This window comes from Pteropus medius, unplaced genomic scaffold (assembly GCF_902729225.1).
Source record: "Pteropus medius unplaced genomic scaffold, Ma_sr-lr_union100, whole genome shotgun sequence".
NCBI lineage: Eukaryota > Metazoa > Chordata > Mammalia > Chiroptera > Pteropodidae > Pteropus > Pteropus medius.
In genome coordinates this window covers 518,214-539,820 of record NW_024353517.1, presented here as the reverse complement: position 1 = coordinate 539,820, position 21,607 = coordinate 518,214, and the positions used below count along the sequence as shown (strand labels likewise).

Below are 21,607 nucleotides of genomic sequence, written 5' to 3'. Positions count from 1 at the left end.
TTTTTTTTTTTTTTTTTAGGGTGGTTAGTGCAGTACAATTACTATGAACCCCAATATATATTTCTAATATATCTCTATTTTTTAAATATATACACTCTATATAGTTGATTGGCTCAAATTCCAGGAATATCCTCCCCACCCCCCAGCAAGATCATTTGGATCTTTATTCAAAGTTTCTTTTATTCGTATGTGTGAGCAAGAACTGTCGAAAGTGCTCATTACCACGTGAATAATCCGTATATGCATTACAATGGCTGGCCAGGCCCGGGGAAATTCTTTTAGAGTCTCTGCATTAATTAGTGTGCGGGGGGGAGGGGGGATGCCTTAGAATTGGGAACTGGCATAATAATTTTCCTTTCCCAGTACAATATTACTCTAAAAACGAGGATTACAAAAGGAATAACAACAAATAAACACTTAAAATAAAGCAATTCCACATGAAATTAAAACAGAGAAAATATGAGGATATCTCCGGCTGAGACCAGAACTAACGTTAGCGACACTTCAAGAAATACTTTCTTGGAAAACTAGAAGATGCGAACCAAAGGGATGAGCTAACTTAGTGGCTGCAGCCGGCACTTTACTCAAGGACGGAAAGCGCTGCCGGATTCCAACTTCTCCAAAGTTGTAGCAAGTTGACACAACAAGCTCTTGTGGGAAGCAAACCCGCGCGGTCTTAAGAATGCTCAAATGTTGGTTCTGATCCCCTTCCGTGGGGGAAGATGAGTGAGTAAGTAATAACTAAGGAAGAAAAGTCCCTGAGCTGGTCTTACAGATTCTCCGGCTGCGCCAAAGCCCGAGTCGGTTGTGATGCAGAAACATCGCTAAATGCAAAGACTACCGCCATTCCCTAACTTTTCCGCTCCCACTGAGGACAACTAGAGTCTTTCTTTACCTTTCCTAGGGCAAAAGAAAACAGCAAATCCAATATTGTTTACCCCACTCCTTCCCCTCCCCCTCCTTCTCTACTACAGTAGTAAAACATGGTTAACAGATCAAAAGCACAATCATCTCGAAATGTGATTAGACCCGACAAAGTAAAATATCTACCTCAGAGGTGATTGATTTCTTCGTTAATATGGCTGTTGCCTGGCTTCTCTTTTGCTTGTTATCAGCTGTAGAGATTATCCGATTTGGGTCTACAGGCTTGGACCCGCGCTGCCAAATTTAAGAAATGGAATTCGTGGAGGGAGAGAGAGGAAAAAAAAGAAAATAAATAATAATAATAGTCGTGATAAGTCGGAGAGTTCTGCGAGACGCTCTTCGCTTTCCCTCGCCCCTAAACAGGAAAATGTAGAGGAGAAAGTTTATGAAGTCAAGGAACAAAGAAAGCAAACCACTTGTTTCCACTCAGACAATAGCAAGGCTGGAGTAATCCAAACACCCACCCAGCAGATGAGCACTTTGCATGTCTAGTTTGCAATTATTCCGATACAAGAAGCATCATTTTCCCCTGTAACCAGGTTTCCAAAGGGCCATTGTGCTGTGAAGAAAACGAAAACAAAACCAGCCAACCTGGTTCTGATTTGGCTCAATACCCCATCTGCTAAGCTACATGAAAATTTTCAGAATTGACTCCTTTCTGGCAACAAGTGGCATAAATCAGTTTAAGTCTAAGTCCCCATCATGCTTATTCATGCTGCTTAGAAAAGGAGGGGGTGGATTTACAATATATGTCTCTAGTTTCTATTTTAGAAATGACATAAGCACTTCAATTTTTCGAGTACTTATTCAATTAATCATCCAGCCATTTATTTGTTGCAGTTAACATTAGCACATGCTACTGGACCAGAATACCAAGGTCTAGGTATTTTGCTTTCTTGGCTGAGCACAGCATATTCCCTAAGGAGTTATGTATAATCACAATGTTATCCAAATAAATGAAAGACTCAAGAGTAATTTCAGTGTCCATATTTCAAAAATTTATTTATCTCAAACTGTGCATAATGGAGTAAAAACTTAAGTTGAAAATGTACCTGTTATAAGGATGGTATTAGTTCAAATATATACATGGATTTTCGGCAGACTGATTCAAATAATTCAGAGCCGAATCTTTGAAATACAACTACGGAAAATAAAAGGGGGGGGGACCTTAAAATATCACAATAAATTTACAGAAATATTACAAACCATAAGAAAATATTTCAAACACAGTAATTTCATGTCGGTTTTTTATCTGAACAAAATGGAAAGTTGGGAAACAAAAACTATTATAAATTACCAATGATGTCAACCTGCATGGCCATTTTTGTCTTTAACAGTAAGTTAAAAAAAATTTAGTACACTCTAAAACTTTTGCCCCTTTAAAGAAGACCACGGAGATGGTTTTGCCAGTACTTATTCTAGTTTTTTCCTTTTGCACAATTTTAAAACAATTAAAATGTCCAAATCTGAATAATTTTCTTCTTTCCACGTTTGCAACTGTCCTAAATTTCAGCTGCACAATCAAAATTCAGCAAGAAGCCTCTCCTTGAAAAATATTGGCAAATTCTCAGCTTATAAACAATGGACATTTTGATTGCCATGTTTATCTCGATAAATACTGTACAAAAGTTGCTTGCAAATATTAAAACATTTTTTTCGTCGCTTGGAGACTAGCTCTAAATATTATTGGTAAAGACTTTTGCAAACTTTCTGCAAAGCTCCTACCGTATCACTAGAACTTTTAAAAAGTTTTGCGTAGTTTTCTCTCCTCCAGATCTATACAAGGTCCATTCCCTCGCCCTCCCCAACCCCCCCTTCCCCCGGTTTTTTCTCTGTACAAAAATAGTCCCCCAAAAAGAAGTCCTGGATCTCTCATAAAAGTTTTCTTGTCGGCATCGCGGCTTTTGCGTGAGTGTAGATGGGATTGATGTTCTTTTCTTTGCAGATGTCATTTGCTGTGGGTGATGACTTTTTTGTTTGTTTTGAGCGTACCGGGTTTTTCTCCATGCTGCTTCTTTACTCTCCTCCTCCCATTTCCCTCATTTTTCTTTGAAAATCTCCCCCACCCCCACACCAGTTCACTGTCCGGCCCTCACATGTGCGAGAGGGGCAGTGTGCCGTTAATGGCCGTGCCGGGCACCGGGCCGCTCTGGTAGTGCTGGGACATGTGAAGTCTGCTAGGGGCGGCGGGCTCCGGCACCTCGGCGCCGGGGAGGTACATGCTGATCATGTCCCGGAGGTCCCCAGCCTGGCAGGGCGCCCTGGAGTGGGAGGAAGAGGTAACCACAGGGGGGCTGGAGCTGGCCTCGGACTTGACCACCGAGCCCATGGAACCAAGCGCCATGCCAGGGGTGCCCTGCTGCGAGTAGGACATGCTGTAGGTGGGCGAGCCGTTCATGTAGGTCTGCGAGCTGGTCATGGAGTTGTACTGAAGGGCACTCACATCGTAGCGGTGCATGGGCTGCATCTGCGCGGCGCCGTGCGCGTTGAGGCCCGGGTGCTGCGGGTAACCCAGCTGGTCCTGCATCATGCTGTAGCTGCCGTTGCTCCAGCCGTTCATGTGCGCGTAGCTGTCCATGCGCTGGTTCACGCCCGCGCCGAGGCCGGCGCCCACCCCGACCCCGCTCGCCATGCTGTTGCCGCCCGGGGCCAGCAGCCCGCCGGGCAGCGTGTACTTATCCTTCTTCATGAGCGTCTTGGTTTTCCGCCGGGGCCGGTATTTATAATCCGGGTGCTCCTTCATGTGCAGCGCTCGCAGCCGCTTGGCCTCGTCAATGAACGGCCGCTTCTCCGTCTCCGACAAAAGTTTCCACTCTGCGCCCAGGCGCTTGCTGATCTCCGAGTTGTGCATCTTGGGGTTCTCTTGGGCCATCTTGCGCCGCTGCCCGCGGGACCACACCATGAAGGCGTTCATGGGCCGCTTGACACGGTCGGGGCTGTTCTTCTGGTTGCCGCCAGCCGCCGCCGCAGTGGAGTTGCCGCCGCCGCCGCCGCCGCCCCCCGAAGTTTGCTGCGGGCCCGGCGGCTTCAGCTCCGTCTCCATCATGTTGTACATGCGGGCGCTGTGCGCGGGCCCGGCCCGCCGGCGGCCGCCGACCCTCGGCCCGGCCGGGACTCTGGGGGGCCCGCGGGCGGGGGGAGAGGAGGGGAGGCGGGAGGGGGTGTCGGGAGCGCAGGGCTCCGCGAGGAAAATCAGACGAAGAATAATTTGGGGGAAGAAAAGAGAGAGAGAGGCAAACTGGAATCAGGATCAAAAAAAGCGCTTCCCTCTTCTTCTGGCCGATCCTGCCGCCGCCGATGATTGTTATTATTATTTTTTTGGAAAGGCTTAAGCCTGGGGCTCAAACTTCTCTCCTTTTCTTTCTCTCTCCTCTTCTTTCTCTCAGTCCTAGTCTTAAAGAGGCAGCAAACTACTTTCCCCCTTTTGCAAACACTCTCTTCTCTGCCTTGACAACTCCTGATACTTTTTTGAACAAGTTAATAGACAACCATCCATGTGACGGGGGCTGTCAGGGAATAAATGGGTTTCCAGCGACCAATCAGAGCGCGTCGGCTCCTCCACTCGAGCCCAGCCTCGCAGCCGGGTTTTGCATGAAAGGGGGCGGGGCCTGCCGCGCCGCGGGCCGCGAGGGGGAGGCAGGGGGAGGAGGGGGAAGAAGGGAGGGGGAGGCGGCTCCCACAGCCAGCCTGCCAGCCACTGAGAAACCTTTGTATCCCCTCTCGCAGCAACAGGTCACACCACACGCCTTTTCGAAGGAAGTGGGTAAACAGCACTAAGACTGCAATTTTTTTTCTTCTTTAAACTTAACATTGATTTACTTTTTGGTGCGGGCTGCTGAAATGAGGCAGGGGCGCGAGAGGCCGCTAAGGTGTGGGGGTGGGGCAGGGCAGAGTGGGTGGTTCAGGGCGACTGTCCTACTAGTATTTCAGGAAACCGGCAGTGCTGGAGTTTGTGTGTCATTGTTCTCCGACTCCTCCGCACACTCCCCCCCGCCAACTCCAGCCTCTCTAGTGCTTCTCCCTAGCTTCGCTCTTCCCTTTGCCCCTCTTTCTCCACAGGTGCCGACACTTGCTCTCCCACTTCTCACACTGTCCCGACAAGAAGCCAGGAGACGGAAAGCTCTGTCTTCAAAACCCTCCTTGCTTCCACGCAATTTGCTCTATTTAAAAAAAAAAAAAAAATCCTGCTCGGACTATGCGGCCGACTCTAGAGCGAGGCCGGGCAGGCCCTGGGTAAGCTGCAACCACGCTCTTCCCCGCCCAACTCAGCTCTCTGGCGCAGGAAACCACACCACAGCTTGTCCCCTTACCCCAGCCACATCTCCCACCAGTCTTTCTCCATTCAGTCGGTGCAAAAGGGGATGCTCGTCCTCTGGTCCTTTCTCCCCATTCTCCTGCTGAGCCTCCCCCCAAAGAAGGACTTCGGTTGTCCAGGTTTCAAAAGGGGAATAGGGGAATGAAAGAATGCAACAGAAGGACGCTCAGAAGTGTAGGCTGTGGGGGAGCGTAAGCACAACTTCCTGGCATCCCACGGCACTGTATGGAGGTGGCATTTGGGCAGCACTCACAAACTCCCTCCCACGCAGAGTTCAGAGGACTTGAGCAGAACCAGCCTTGATATTCCCCCCAGTGACTTCGACCGTGGTGGCCGCATTGCCTGGGCCGCCCGGGTCCGGGGGCTTTGCTCGGAGGGGGCTCTAGGCCTGGGAGGAGGGGTGGTGCTCGCCAGTCACAGGTGCAGGCAGTGCCGGCAGGAAGAAGGCGCCCAGGACTGGGGAATGGGGGATCCCAGCAAGGCCAGGGCTGCAGGAGGATGAGATGAGGGCGGGGGTAGGGGCTCAGAAATCCTGCCCGCCCAGGACCCAAGAGGGTAATTTTAGCCGCTCTCCCATTGTCCAGACGTAAAGATTTCAATAGGTAGGAGCTCAATGCGGAGAGCAATGGCAGCACGTCCGTTACAAATAGGTAGTTTTGTTTCTCTTGTTGTCGCTACACGGAGTCAAACAAAGCCCCGTCTAAGTTTCCTTCCACTCTCTTGTTGGGATCTTTGTGGCTAAAATGCACTGGACTCATACAAAGGGTGGGTGGGGACCCTGATGCCATTTCTTTTTTTTTTTTTTTATAAAAGGCTTAAACCTTCAGGGTTACTTATTTTCTTTCTTCTGTAACACTCTCTCCGCCCCTTCCTCCCCTGATCCACTCTCACTCACCCTAAGAAAATATACTGAATAGTATCTGTCGGCCACGTTTCATTTATTATCTTTACAGAACTTTGCATTGTTTTGTTCCTTACTAACCTCACAACTATAACCGTCATCAGCCCCACTCCAACTTCTTCAAACCCTGCCCTCCCAAGTTTTTCTGTTCCTGTCAAATTCAAGGTAAGTGTGCTCACTGGAAAACCAGAAAAGTTGAGAAAAAGAATCCGCAGATTTTTCTTAATAAATCATTATTTCCAATCACCCCACCACCCCCACCCCGCAGGTTCTTTTTCTCTTCAGTTAGGGTTTGTTTTAGTTCTTGAGAACCTGGGAAGGATGATCTTGGCCTTCTAGAAACACATAAATATAGGTTACTCTTCAAAATAAAGCAATGTCTTTTGTTTATTTGAGGTGTAATATTAAGGTATTCACGGACGTGGAGACTAGGAAAGAGAAAAGGTTGAGTGGATCTGGAGAAGGCCGCCACGGCTTTTCAGCGCGTCTTGGTTTTAGGGATGTGGCGGGTGCGCCCCCTACTGGTGGATTCGCTTTTCCACGACTACGGCTTTTACCTTTAAAAGGTGTTTGGAAAAAAAGAAAAAAAATGAGGGGGATGGGCAGAACTAATTACACGTAATCTAAACAAAAGAGAAGTTAACATATAATATAAGCTATGAAACCAAATTATAAGAATCACTTAATTTGCTTAACTTAGAAATATACATATATAACCTCGAGATAAGTGGGAGGTTAAACCATGGGGGGAAAATAGGTACAAATTATGAGATTCAACATATGAATGAATTATGATTGTCCAGACACCACGAAGGGTAGACCAAGCATTCACTTTATGATTGATTGTGTATCCACTGGTCTGCTCTTAGTAGCATTATTAAAAAAAAAAAAAAAGCTTATGGATAATTAAATTTGAAGAAAAAAACCCCAAGAGGCTGGTGTGGATAATGGTGGTATATATGTATTAAAATAAATGTTAATAACGGATGGTTAAAAAAGCAAATGTTTTTAACCTCTCTCTCTCTCTCTCTCTCTCTCTCTCTCTCTCTCTCTCTCTCTGTAGTAGTAAGAGGTACAAATTTTTCCTCAGGATAATATATAAAAGCTTTTACACATTCTCCGATGCATGTGTTTGTGTCTGAACTCTATAATAATTCATTTAAGAGATTAAAGGGGCTGGCTAGGTCTTTTGTTAATTGCTTTTATCATATAAATAAGCTATGGAAATACATTACAATTGTGTTATCATTGGTTGCATTTATTTACAGTTTTATTTTAATTAAGCCTGCTGTACTTATCAAGGCAATAAACTAACTGTGGCTGGCGTTTATGCATAATAATGTGCTATGAAAATAAGATTAAAGAAGATGGTGATAGCAGAAACAATTTTCTCATTAGATTTTTTAGAATATACACATTTAAAAAAATCAGATCATCGGCCACTCTATTTCAATCTAGCACCATCACTGGCCCTTAAATATAATAATAACTACAATAATCATAATAGATGACAGAAGCAGTACTGTTTTAGGTTTATAACAGACGGCTACAGTATTAATAACAATACACCATTGACTACTAGGGAATCAAAATAAGACTTGGAAGAGGGTGCTTCATCCTCCAAAAATTTTAAATGTTGCCATTGGCACAATTTATGAAAATCAAAAGTGCTTAATCTAAAGAGAGTGTAACATTTCCCTTCCATGGGCCCCAAAAAGCTTCATTCACACTTTTAGAGCAAGATTAGAAATTAAGAACAAAAATGCATAATTCCTAGGATATTCAGATTTGATTTTGTTCTACTATAGGCAGTCCCCTGCCAAAAATTCTTCACTGATTAAGTGTAGCTCAATTTTATTTAAAAATCTTTTGCATTGATATTTCTCTCCTAAACTCTCTTCATCCCTCAAGTATTATATCTGAAGCCAACTAACAATTTTGTGGATAGGGGACTGTAGACTTATTTTTTCTTCTTAGTGGCAAATAGAGGTTTAACTTGCAGTAATTAGGTGAGAACTAGCCAAGCATCGTACTATTATGATGCTTGTTAAAAAACGCTTCTTTTCTGCATCTGCATTTGAGTGTGTTCCCCTCCTCTCTTAATCTTCTTATGGAAATGAAGGCAAACGGCAGGGAACCTGCAGAGTCTTGGAGAATGTCCTTGTTAACTGGAATTTCTCAGCATTGCTAATTAGCAGAGTTTGACGACGACCACCAGAATTGGGGGGGAAAGCTCTGTTTAACCACTCACAAACCATTCTGAGGAAGAGCAGACTAATTTTATTTTGTAATTAAAATCTGAAAAGGGCCCTATTTGACAGTTAGGGCTATGAGAGTTTTATCTCCCCGTGAAATAATTACTGCCTTGATAACTCAATTTTCTGAAAAATGTCAACTGTGGGCTCCAAAAGTTTTAATTTCATTACGTAAGGAAAAAAAGAGAAAAATAGAAGAAAATGTACAGAAAGGCTTTCTAATTCTGGAACTGGTTAAATGTATTAGGAGCCAGATTTGGCCAAATGAAGGTTTTGTGTGTTTTTTTTTCTTTCTTTTTTCTCCCTTTTTGTCACGTTTCCTCCGTATCCCGATCTTCCAACCATCTCCACTGAAAGTGACCACAGCAGTGATCATACTGCAGTGAAAGAGATCATACCAGTGTGGTCAGTCGGAGGCAAATAAAACTAAAAAGAGAAGTATGGCAACCCAAGGAAATTTCCTGATTTTAAAAGCCAAAAATAAAAGAAAATTCCAATGTTTAGGACAATCCTGGTGCAATCTGGTAAGATGAGATCTTACTGATATTTATCCCCTAACACAAGAAAACTGACATTTAAAAAAATGTTTCCTTTTCCCCCACTATATCGCAAAAACATTTCAATCACTCCAAATTGGAGCATGACACAAGACTTCCAGAATGATCAACACTTGATTCTCCAAATTTATGAAACATATGGATAAATGGAGATAAAGAAAGGTATTAGAGGATTTCTTTTTCTTGAGAAAGCATCACATGTTTATCAATAGGACATAAGTCAGAAAAAGTTAGGACACTAAAAGTAAAGCAAAAATCAGAATAGAATTATTCTGTGATCAAACTACATTTGCTTTAGACTGTAAAGGATCTCTCATAGGAAATCTCAGAGAGAATACTTCGATTTTTATAAAGCAACTTTCAAAATGACAGGAACTCTTTCATCTACGTTTTTCTCCATTTTCTTCCTATTGACAGACTTGTGAGATTTTGGAAGTGTGAAGGATTATTGACAGGAACTATAATAAATGTTTCCAGATGATACAAAGAATAAGCATATACTTTTATCCCTCTTTATTTACTAAGGCATAGCTATGCATATGGATGCATGGTAGATTGGCAACTTAAAATTGCTTAATCATATTTTTTTCTCCTTGCCTGTCCCTTCAGCACCTTGCTTTTAATTTCTAGAAGTGGTATTACACATAACAAGTGAACAAAGGCATAACAAATGCTATTTCAATCTAGACCCAATTTCACCAAATAATTTTACTCGAGAGCTGTAAGGACCCTTGAAACCTAAGGAATGCAGAGCAGTTCTGCATTCAGCTCCTTTTTGTACTCTTTCTCTCTCTTTTAATTCTCACCGATGAAATAAATATATTTTAAGAACAATTCAATTAGTTAGAAAACTAAATATATTTCCCCCTTCAAATTATATCAACAAAAGTAATATGTAATAACTTGTATATGTCTTCAGGGCTTATATGATAATAGTTACAGCATTACATATATATGTACATCCTTCATATTCCAGCTCAAATATTTTCTGGAAAAAGGGATTTACACTTCACGATTTCATTTCCATTTCTGAATTATCAAGTAATTTTAACTTAAAAAATTCTGTCTCTGCCCTGCAGCTGTTATCCAGAGAAAAATATAGTATGCCCATTAAATGATCTAATTTAAAATAGAAATTCCCTTTAAAAAAAAGACGAACTAAAAATTTAAAGAGCTGCCACCAGTGGTTTATAGTGGCATTGAAAAAAGAAAAGGATCTATGATTTTGATTTTTAAAATTAGGAGAAGGAAATGAAAAATGAAAACAAAACCTTGGCAAATAGATCACAAGAAAGTGCAATTGGCCCAACAAATCTATAGGCTCTTTCATACCTCTAAATCATTGCTTGGGAGTCTAAATACATATCTCCCTGACTGACCACACTATCTTGTGCAATTAATCACACCAAAGGAATAGGGCTTCCTTAGAATCCTAATTTTCCAGTGACTAGGATTGTCACCCTCATTTGAGAAGAAGATGATTGTTTTAAATTCCCCAACTGTGATTATTTCATTTAGTTGTGACCACAACTTTTGTGGGAAAAACAAACCTAAATGAGGCATGAATGACACCCAGAATGCATGCCGGGCTACACCCTCACTGCCCCAGCAATCCACCAAGCAGAGAGACCACCTTTCCCTTAGCCTGGCAATGGAATTTATTTAATCTTTCTTCCGCAGATTTCATGGCACATACTGCTCCTATGTTACCTGCAAGTCCTCTTCTCAGAATTATAATCAGACATAATACAAACTCACAGAAAGTGACAAAACCTAACTATCTCAAAGGGCAGAGGTGTTTGGCACCCCAAAAAAGCAAGCTGAGGAAAGAAATTGGATCTGCTTAAGGGAAAGGAATACTATCAAAAGAAAAGGGAGAAAGTCTTTTACCTGTTTGCATGAAAAGAAGCTGAAAGCAAATCGTTGGGGGAAAAAAATCACCCTACAATCACCATCAGCCTTAAACAAAACTATTATCCACTTTTCCCCCAAAGATTTGCAGCTGTGGCTCGCCCTGGAAAGTGCTCTAAATCAAAGTGTACACCCATCTTGGGCGGGCTGGCATCCTCAAGGCCTCTCATTGACATCTGGAGCCCTCTCCCCAAAGCTCTTCTGGCCTCAAAAGAAATGTCTGAGAAGTCTGCCTTCCCAGGGGCCCACTTCTGCTCACCTCCTAGTGCCCCCCCCCCCCCACCTTCCAGCTCTGCTCAAATAGAGTTGGGCTTCCAAACCCATCCTCCCAAAAGGAATTTCGATCGCTAGCCTGATAATCTTAGCTCTTTCGGAGCTGGGGCTCTGACTTTATCTCCCCTCTTACCCTTCTTTTCCTTTGTAGGCTCTCCACTCCTTTTCCCTCCCACCCCACCCCCCCCTCCTTAATTTGAAGATCATTGACACGATAGGCTGTAATGAGTCCTTCAGAAACTGTTATGATCTACAGTGACAATCTCTGCACCTAATTCACAGATTATTGACAAGCACCGTGGGCTCAATGGTGTCAAGTTGTACTTGTGGTTTCAACACCCTTCAGCAACCCACATAGCAGCTGGGCCCTGGATTAGGACCCACAGTCTGGCAGCGTTTATCTGCTTGCTGAGTGGTGAAGAGATGAGTATCTGTCTATACCTCGTCTCCTTCAGGCCTGACTGGGCTTTCTCCCTGGCGCCTACGTCTGTCTCAGAGTTGGATCAAGAGAACTAAAGTATCTTCAAAGTTTAAAAACAAAGTAAAAGTGCAACTTAATAAGTGAGGGCTCATCCGTGAATCTCGGTCTTAATAATCAGTCATTGTCTCCACCCCCGAATAACTACCAAATTCTAAGCCACATATACCGGCTTTTCAGAGTGAGGCTTGGGTTCATCAGGAAAGGTATGATGGAGAGGAGAGGGGCTGAGGACTTGGCATGGACTTAGTGGGTCCAAGATAGGCTGGCCCACCTTCTTGGATCGCCCTCAGAATCGGGCAAGATTAACTACTTACAAAACAGGGCAGCCAGCCAACAGGCGCGGGCTCAGGCCTGGCCGCTGGGACAAGAGACCAAAAATGCCCGCCCCGCCCCTAAACGACCCTTTGCTGCTGCGGAGAGCTAGGCCTGTTGCCAGTCGCGGCTTTGCCTGCTACTAAGGAGTCAGTCACTTGCTGACCCCTCTCAATCCCCCAAAATGGAAGGGCTGCCTTGCTGCTGGCCGCTGTGGAGTGTGGAATTCAGGCACGGGCTGGGGCCGCCTGAAACCACAGAAATAATATAGCGCTGGGAGAGCTGGGTGGCATTCCCAGGCCTAGGCCACCCACTCGTTTAGTTCTCTTTCCTAAACTAGAGGTTGCGTGTTCTCCTCCGGCTCCAGGAAGTTGAGGAGTCACACAACCTGACCGCTGGCCCGCAGCCAAGTGCGGCTCCTCCCCCTGCTTTCTCCCTCCAAGTTGGGACCCCCGGGGGCGGAACGGGGTGGAAATCTACCGGCCTCTGCTATTGCAAATTCTACATCACTTCCGAACAGCAGGCACGTATCCCCCCTTTCGTGGGTCGCCTCCAAGAATCCGCTGGCTTTGGCCTCCCCACGCCGCGGGCAGCCTTGGACCGCGGCTGTCAGCGCACCGTTTGTTACCTTAAGGGGTTGGCACTGGTTCCAAAGCTGGCCCGGATTTAATATTTCTGTAATGGGACTGGTCTTTTGGTAAAGCAAAGTGTGAGGGTGTCTGTAGCAGAGAACCACGCTTACTCGTCATTTCGATAGAATTCCGGGTAAAAAGTGATCAAAAGCCTTGATTATTTTCTTGCCACTGTATCTGAACTAATTTTTCGAGAAACACAAGCCGACATTCGATTCTGGAATCAGATGAAGTCACCTCTCATCGCACCAAATTGTTTCCAACAATTCCCCTGAAAAATACAATCTCGGATCCGCTGATTTGGGAAGGTGGGAGGAATAAACGTAAAACCAGCATAAACAACTTGTGTATCCACAGTATTAAATATCTTAAAAAGTAATTCTGTTATGAAAACTTAGCTGGTTTCCTTCAGTAGACACTTAAAAAAAAAAAGAACCAGCAAACCCTAAACTTCTTAAGGTTTTTGCTAAAAGTTACAATTGTAAGTACATCCCTTAAGCTCAAAATCATAAAACACCTTGGTGAGATTTATGTGTTCCTTTAGCACACAAATTGTTTCAATTTGATTTTAAACATCTAAATAAACCTCTATTTCTCTATTGTTTTAAATTCAGAGGATGTGTCATTTTTAGTTTATCCTGAGAAAATTCAGAATGTATTTTGCCCTTATTTGCTGACCAAAGAAAAAGTCAAGGTTCTTTCTTATGCATACAGGTAGTTTTTGGAAGTGTAAAAAATACTCCTCTTTCTCTTAGGTTAATTTGGATTCCTGGTCAACGAAAATGCTGAATTTAAAAATAAAATACTCTTTATCATTGGCACATTTCCCCTGAAATCCTTAGGCTGAGATAAAAGAAGAAAGGTGTTAAGCACCTGTTCTTAAATACTATTTGGAATTTAACTGTTAGCTGGGAAAGTAAAAGTTTGATCAAGATTGGTTTGAGGGATGGGAAACATTCAAAGAGCAGACTGGCCTTTTAATTACATTCTGAAAATAAACAAATAAAAAGGAGAAAGTATTTCGTTTACTCAGAGATTCAGTTACAATACTGGAAGGACCTCTGAGGGGATCTAACGTAAAAACAGCAAGCAGATCATCTTCCTTTTATTTTTCGAGATGTGGACAGAACAGGAGAAGTAACTTTTGCTTGGTTTTCCACTTCTACCGAAGAAAATACTCTTTGCTCTTTAAATCATGCTTCTTTAGATGTTTTACTATCGCGGAATCTTTAATAAGAGTCCCAAACCCAAATGGGGGTACAGGGTGGCTGGGATGTGAGGCAGAGAAGGAATAGTTTAGACTTTATTTTTTAATGAATTAAAATTGTATTATCTCCTTTTTATTTTTATTGAATTAAAATTACATTATCTTTTAAGAATATAAAAACTTGTTTCCTCGCCGCATCTCTTTTTTGGAGTGTAATAAAGAGTTTTATCTAACCCCAGAGCAAGGTTCTTGCGATTTCCAGGACTGGCGCTGCGCAGCTCCCACTGTGTCCAACAGGGGGCGCTGGGCACGAACCTGCGCGGCGGCTCAGTGCCGCTTCACATCTGAGCCGGGTTCCAGCCCCGGAAGGCGAGAGCCGCTCGCGGGGTCGAGTACAGAGCTTTAGTCTTCGTGGATAAAAAGAGATTAAAGGCTAAATTCTTTTTTTGGGTGTGTGTATGTGTGTGTGTGTGGGGGTATCAATTTTAACCAACTACGAAAATGTAGAGCTTTTTATCCTTTGATGTTCTCATAAAGAAACTCCTATCGGTTGAGGAATTACATGGTTTCTGAGCCAACTCTGCAGCTACAGTGTAGGGGAAATTATTTAATTAAAAATATATTTTCCATCTGTTCACATGATCTTTTTAGAAGTCTTAAAAGCTGACACTGATCCCTTTGGCCTGTTAACCCTGCCCCAAGTTTCAAATACTTTAGCTATTTCGAAGGCCCTTCTATTAATTTGAAGGGGAAAAAAAGAGACCCAAATATTTAAATCCCCCCCCAAACAGTTACTCCTCTGCATCCTTTTTTCCCCCTTTCTTTCTTTAAACAGGAGCTTTTATGTGATTGACACATTTCGCACTGCCGATTCTGCAAAGCCAGGTATAAATGACGAGAAGCGGCTCTTTAAAAAAATCTGATGTTGGACTACATTACACCCATGTATAAGATGAAATCTAAATAAAATTGTAATCCACCCACCCCCACCCCAACTTAAAAAAAAAACCAAAAACCTTCACCTGTATTTAAATAGCGTGTCTTTAATTACAGCAGTTGGGGATGCATGAGGCTGAAATGAAATTAGCAGTCATTACCAGTCCTTTAACTCTGTGGTGCTTTTGATCAGCACTAAATTAGCTTTCCAGTCCTAACAAAGACTCTACAGCAAGCAGTGGGCTGTAAATAAGACAGCGCGACCTGCCCTCAACACCTTTTCTCTTGTCAATCATAGCTCTATCATTCAGCCCAAGATTAACCTTTATCTACCAAATTAAAAAAAAAACAACAACGAAAGAAGAAAAAGAAAAAAGAAAAAGGAGGCGGGAAGGAAAGCCCTCTGACCACCACATGTCGCAATAACAGAGGTTCCTAAGAGCCCCCTTTAAATTGTATTATAATGAGCCCGTGTCAGAATCTGCAATTTCCAAATCATCCCTCTCCACCCCACCCCCCAACACCTTTAGGAGTATATCAGAAGAGTCAGAATGATATTCAGGTAGCAAAGGAATCCCTTTACCCGAATTACTAAACCGGCCACCCTCCATAAATCAATTTGCCATTAGCCTCTCCTCCTCTATTAGTCTAACAAAATTTCGGGAGAGGAGGGGATGTTTGAGGAGAAAACATTGATAATTTTAAGGCTTTTACATAAGTTTCTGGGATGAAAGCAATCAATTTATGCTACTAATAGTCTCTAAAGTCTGGGGAGAGAGGGGGGAGAAAAAAAAAAGCAACAACAAAAACCCAGCTGCTTTTCCCAGTACTGAATTAAGAAAGTAAAACATTGGTTCAAATTGCCATTAGAGGGCGCCAGAGAGCAAGCCCCTATCACCTCTGTCACAACTTCCCACAGAAGCCCTCCTAGCTTCCAGCTTCTCCATGCTCTGTAATTCCTTTCTCAGGTAATATTTCCTGCTTACCCTGCCTGTTTGCATCTCTATATGTCAATGTCAATCTCTCATAAAGAACGAGTTGTCTCCACGTCCACTTCCTTTCTTCACATCCTCCCCGCATCCCCCCAACTACTAAACTAGGAAGACGCCAGAAGATATACTAGCGACTCCTTAATGACATACACCTTTGGCTTCAATCACTCTTTCCATTCTATTTAATCTTGGTCTAGAGAGGTGCTTTACAGGGATTAAATGCTACTATTCAACATTCTTAAAATGGAAAGCTGAATTGTTCATTTCTGCATTTCTCTCTGGAGGTTCACAGATTTCTTCATTTCCATAGAAAAAGAAACACACACACCCTTGCAAGGCAACTGAATATGTTCAGCACTAAAACTGTTCAGAAGAGAAAAAATAATGTCACTTCATTTTTGCATTTGTTAAATAAATCAAAATCAGCATATAATTCCAAAAGTTTATGCTTTCAGACTTAAACCTGCCTGTGTTAAATGACTGCTACGCAGGATGCATTTCCAGATCTCTTAAAGGTCAAGAGAAAAAAAAATAGAATGAGAGGGGAAGAAAGTGAGTTTGGGGGGTGGGCGGAGAGGAGTGAGCTAGCAGTGAATGTCAAAGTTGGGTTGCAAGCTACTTACATGTCCATGCCAGATCAGGGTGTTGTCTTGTAGCAGTTTGATTGGCAGGTAAAAAAGCGAAAGAACGTGAGGGCTCCCTGAGCCTCTTGTCAGCCCAAGCTTGATCACTTCTCACCGGACAGAACAGTAGAAGGAGCTTGCAATTCCCCTCTCGTCCTCCATCCAAGGCACCGTGAATCCATTTCGGCTTTTCTTCCCCCCAGTCTCTCCATCAGCCTCCTGCCTTCACCCGCTTCGCCTTACACCAGCCTCCAAGACCTAGCCTAGCTTTGCCACTGCAATCCCCTGCAACAAGAAAAATCGTTTATGGCTTAAAACCCCAAATGGCTGATTTTTTAAAAGAGAGAGAGAGAGAGAGGGAGAGGGAGAGAGAGAGGAGTGAGAGGGTGAGGGGGGAGAGAGAGGGGGAGCGAGAAGAATGCACCCAGAGAACAACAAAAAAGTCAGTTATCCTAACACTGCTCTATCCCCCCACCGTACAGAAGAAGAATAAAAAAAAAGCTTTATGTTTTTTCAGTGGGTATTCAAAGATAATTTGATGCCATTGTTTCTGCTACAGATGGTTCTTTTAAATACAATAACACGGCTCTTTGTGCAGGCTACCCACAATAAAAATCGAAAGCGTTCCCCTGAATAACCATTTTGTTCTCTCTTGTATGGGGCCAACAAAAGATGCCGTGAGGTAATGGGTTCTGTTTATTGAAGCCGTAGAATAGGGGTTTGATAAAGATTTTTTTAAAGCAGAAGACCTTGCAAGGTCGGGCTGATCTCTTCATATTTTTTTTATTAAAATATTTTAATTTTTGTCCAATAGATTATTACTTGGTGCAGCTGCAGGTTTCCTCTTCAATTCTAAATCAGCCCAAACATCTGTCTCTTTGAAGATTTAAAAAAATCTGCAATTGTATCAATGGTGCAGTAACCTTATCAAATCCTGAATTTTTAGGCTTAGTGCAGGCAAAGGCAATGGAGTTTCAATTCTATTTGGTTCTGATGGGGTGAGGAGGAGGGTTGGGGGAGAGGAGACACAACAACCCCAGAGAGAGTGAGTGAAGATAACGAGTGAGGTTTTCCTCCCCCCTTTCTTGTTGACCATGCACAGCTGCATGAGCCAGACACACAGATCACTGAGGACTTGCGGTGTGTCTCCTGGTCTCTGCAAGCTCCCACCCGTGCGTGCATGTCGGACAGGGGCTAGTCATGTTTCCTTTCCATCCATCCTTGCCTTCTTCTCTGGTTAGGTGTCCTAGAAAACCTAGGATGGGAGCCCAGGGGGAGGAGTGGAACTAGCTAAAGGTTAATCTCTAGCACCCAAAGGGTCCTACTCTTGGCTCTCTTTCATTCACTGTTAGCTAGCTTTGACGCATTGATCGATATAATGCCAGGGGACTGGTGGCCACAGCCCTCCTGTTATAGCGCCCCACCCCTTCAGGCTTGTTCTTATAGTCACCCGGCTTCCTCCTAAGTTCCACAGAGAACATCTGCTTCCCTTCGTCTGGGAAGCTCTGCCACCTAGACCTAGCTGAGGTTGGTATCAACTTGGAGAGAGTCCTGAACCCTGAGGCAATGAGGGTGCTGCAAGGGCAGGGCAGGGAAGATGGCTAGGTTTATCTTTCTACAGGAATTAATGCCAGGGCTCTCCCGGCTATTGTCCCAGAGTGACAATAATCCACTTTCACGACTTTTGCTCTGTGTGTTTTCACCAGTGGCAAGACAAGAGTCTGGAAAAATGGCTTTAATTTTAAAAACAAGTTTTCATTGGTTTTCTAGCTCTGTCCTCTGCCCATTTAGTCCTCTTTTTCTTTCCACAAACCATCCAAAATTAAAAGAAAGATAAACGCTCAAATGAATTTCTTGACAGAACTGATCTTAGCTTCTATTTCCCTTTTTGCAACAGTAACGTTATTGGTTTACAAATGGTCCAGACGTCATGTAATAAGGGATTCTTGGGAACTATTACTTGACACCAATTAAAGCCTTTCCTATGAAACCTGAAAAAGAAACAAAAACAGCCAAACAAGGTGAACACCTTAATATCAGTTTGAAAAGAATGAAAGTCAGGGCAATACTTAAAATTATGCACATCCCAACACTCTCTGGATTAAGAAAAATGTGCTTGTATTAATGTGAATGTGTTGGGTGGGGGAAGAGTGTAAATCAAGAGTGACCTTTAATAGAACAGGCTAAGGAGTGTGTATTTGTTACTTTTGCCATTGCAGGAAAGGCGAGGGGGCATTATGCAATACTGAAAGTCAATAAGAGAAACACTTCTCTCAACTAAAGGTAGAGTGGGAGAGGACAAATATAAACCGTTGAATCCAACGTCTCTTAATTTTACACTAAAAAGTAATCCACTGAAATAACTGAATGATCTCTTCCTGCTTTCCTTGTCATTTTTCCACCCCCCTAATAGCAAAACTTATAAAGAATGCCCCAACCTGATTAAAAGCTATTTTTCTTTTTATGATGAACTGCAAGAATCCAAACTACTGTCCTGACTCCTCTGGGAGAGGGGTTCTGGGCTGACTCTAAGTCTGTAAGATGGGAAGGCATCAGAGAGTAGCCTAAGGTGACTAATGGTGAGTAAACTTATACATCTTATCAGTTGAATCTATGTCATCCCAGACATAAGAAAGTTTAAAATCTTGCAGTTGGCCTCACTCTCCTGTGAAGGATCAGGAAGAGTTTTGTAAGCAAGTCCCCAAAAGTTGCCTCAAAAAATTGAAATGTAGTGACATTCTATCCGACATGGGGGAAGGCTTGAGCCTTTAAAAAATGTGTAATATGGTGAAAGGCCAAAGTGAAAAACTGCTTTGGTAGGTGAGGGAATTAAGAACTAGTTGTCTGCAACGGGAAAACTGCTTATAAAATAATCTTTCTGTATCCAATAACTAAGCTGACTGGTCAGCTCCTTTCTCGATGGAGAAATCACATACCACCAAAAGGATTCTAGATTATAGAATGGCTTTCTGACAGGTTGGGAATCAGTGTGGACCAATTTATGGGCTCCGAATTGGAAACTTCACTAATCAAAAGTGCTCTGGGGACAAATCTGAGCTCTCCGATTCTACAAGTGCAAGCCGTCCTGGGAGATGTGGGAGGTCTACCCGGCCGCTCCTAGACTGGGGTTGTCGGTGAGTGAGTGGCATTTAGCACAAACGACTCAGGCGGAGGAAGAAAGGGGGAAAGGGAGGAGGGAGGGAGGAAAGGAAGAAGAGAAAGGGAGGGAAGGAGGGAGGGGATAAAAAAAGAGATTTAAGAGAGGACGGGTGGCAAAAGGGATTAGCAAGAGGGGCACCGGGATCTTGTTTTAAATTGGCAAGTGCTGCTTAAAAGGAAACGCTATACGCACGATCAGGGTCTGATGTTCCAGCGAACCAATGGCCATGCAAATCACGAGTTCCACCGCGATGGCATGGAGTCATGCTTTAGCCATCCGCTACGGTGAAAGCGATAGCTTCTCTCTCATTAAGCAATCAATCATTTACCAACTGGCCGCTTCGCCCTCGCCACATGAAAATAAGTCGGCATCAGACGGTTCGGGCCTCCGACCATGGGCCTAGCTCCCAGCTCTCCGGCTTCCGCCTCCCGCGCGGGCTCTCGGGGTCCTGGGGATGCCTCCCGGGGCGCGGATGCCGGGGGTGAGTGGCCGACCCACACGTACCTCCCTCTGCCGCCGCTCGACTGCCCGGACTGGGGGTCCGACTGGAGCTGCCCGCGCCAGGTGAGGGGCGGCGGCTCCCGCAGCCCACGGAGGGTTACGGCCGCGAGTGCTAGTAACTGTACCGCAGACTATGAATATAGGGCTCCCTCAACTCGCCCGCCACTATTCAGTTATTCACTTGGACAAAACGACACAACGCTGCCACTTGATGCACACCTGGAAGTGACGGCGAGCGCGGCCAGGCCGACCCATTTCCCGACGCCGCCGTGGAAGGACGTTCTTTGAATGCAAACTCGGTTGATTCTAAACTCTCACCCGAGAGCGCGCGCGCGTGCGTGTGAAGGAACGGGGACCCTTCTTTTTCAAAGCCTCTGGTCTAACCTGACAGTCAGAGCCTCGGCCTTCTAGTCTCCCCACCCATCCTTGCCTTGGGCAGTGGAAACCAGGGGCAACTGGGGCTGAGGATGAACGCGTCTTCTCCCAGCCGCCAGCCGGCCTTCTAGGTTTGCAGGGCTCTGCGGGATAGGCAGCCCTATCCACTTTCGCTCGCGTTAGGAAGCGGAGGCTCGGGCGGCCGGCTGGGTCCCCTTCCTCTGCCCAGCACTCGCGGAGCCCGGGAGTAGCTGCGCCCCCAGCGGCCCGCCGGCCCTCGCGCGCCGCCCAGTTTCCCGCGCTCTCGGCGCGCAGGTCCCCGCGCAGTTCAGTCCCAGTTCCCTCGAGGCCTACACGGCCCGGTGCGGCTCGGCTCTGAGTGGGAAGACTGGGTCCCCGGGCCGCCTTCAGGCCCCGCTCTCCAAGCCACCCCGGGCTCTCCGAGCCACCTGTGGGCTACTCCAAAGCGCAGGGGGGCTGGCAAGAGCTTCCCGACTAAACTCAAACGTCGCAGTGAGGTTGAGAACCTCTTCTTCCTCCGAGCGCACAGTGAGGCCAGTTTGGTTTGTTCTCCAGAGCGCCGCCGCGTTTGGAAATGCGAGACCGGGAGAACCCTGAGAGCGCTGAGTGGCGTGCGCCCTGAGGGCAGGATCAGAGTCACCTCGGGGGCTTTAGGGATAGACAGCAGAGGATCCAGGGCGGGCCCTCTCAGATTCCCCCAGTCATTGTTTTATTCTAAGACTGATAACAGGGACACGAGAAGGGTGTGATTTTATAACTAGGTTGGAGGTGGTAGTAAGGCCTATGGGGAGCATTCATCAATGGCCTCTTTTAAATTTTCTTGTTATATATAAAACGAAGTTATATATGCAATCACACATTTTGTGTTTATGTGTTAACAGTATTAATTTGAAAACGTTAAACATTTAAGCATGCCACACATTTTGTGACCTTTTTTCAATTGCTTACTTTACCAATATTTCAGAGTTTCAATAAATGGAAATATCTCTAGTCTCTCAGCCTCTGAGTCACAGGGTAGTGGAGTGAGGGGAAGGGACTATGGGGTATTTGTCTTATATCCCCCTGGCATGTCCTTACCAGTACCGTGCTTCCAAAATTACTTCTTGCATCAATGTAACATAAATTTAACTTACATTTTAGATAAAATGTTGTTATCTGCTGGACTTCAAGAATAACCTAAACTGCAGATATTTTCCCAATGTACACCCTATGCAATCTTGTAACTACCAGT

The 21,607-nt window shown here is 44.5% G+C and overlaps 1 protein-coding gene and 1 long non-coding RNA gene across 3 annotated transcripts in view; both read right to left on the bottom strand.

Moving 5' to 3' along the window:
* The window catches only part of LOC120592944 (uncharacterized), a 30,022-nt gene extending 28,283 nt beyond the window's left edge, over positions 1 to 1,739 (bottom strand). The window contains exons 1-2 of one of the 2 annotated variants that reach the window (XR_005650250.1): positions 1,389 to 1,739; positions 1,051 to 1,158 (exon numbers count right to left, since the gene is read on the bottom strand). This is a non-coding gene — a long non-coding RNA (uncharacterized LOC120592944). Of the gene's footprint in view, positions 1 to 1,050; positions 1,357 to 1,388 lie in introns of those variants that run through there. The other variant, XR_005650249.1, reaches the window with a different exon arrangement.
* A 160-nt stretch (positions 1,740 to 1,899) lies between these two features.
* On the bottom strand, positions 1,900 to 4,467 carry SOX2 (SRY-box transcription factor 2). Its single transcript, XM_039850674.1, has one exon. The coding sequence runs from the start codon at positions 3,977 to 3,979 to the stop codon at positions 3,017 to 3,019; it is 963 nt and encodes a 320-aa protein (XP_039706608.1). The 5' UTR covers positions 3,980 to 4,467; the 3' UTR covers positions 1,900 to 3,016.
* Between the last annotated feature and the right edge of the window lie 17,140 nt (positions 4,468 to 21,607).

Coding starts and splice junctions, on each gene's coding strand:
- SOX2 (XM_039850674.1), bottom strand. CDS start 3,979: ATGTACAACATGATGGAGACGGAGCTGAAGCCGCCGGGCCCGCAGCAA.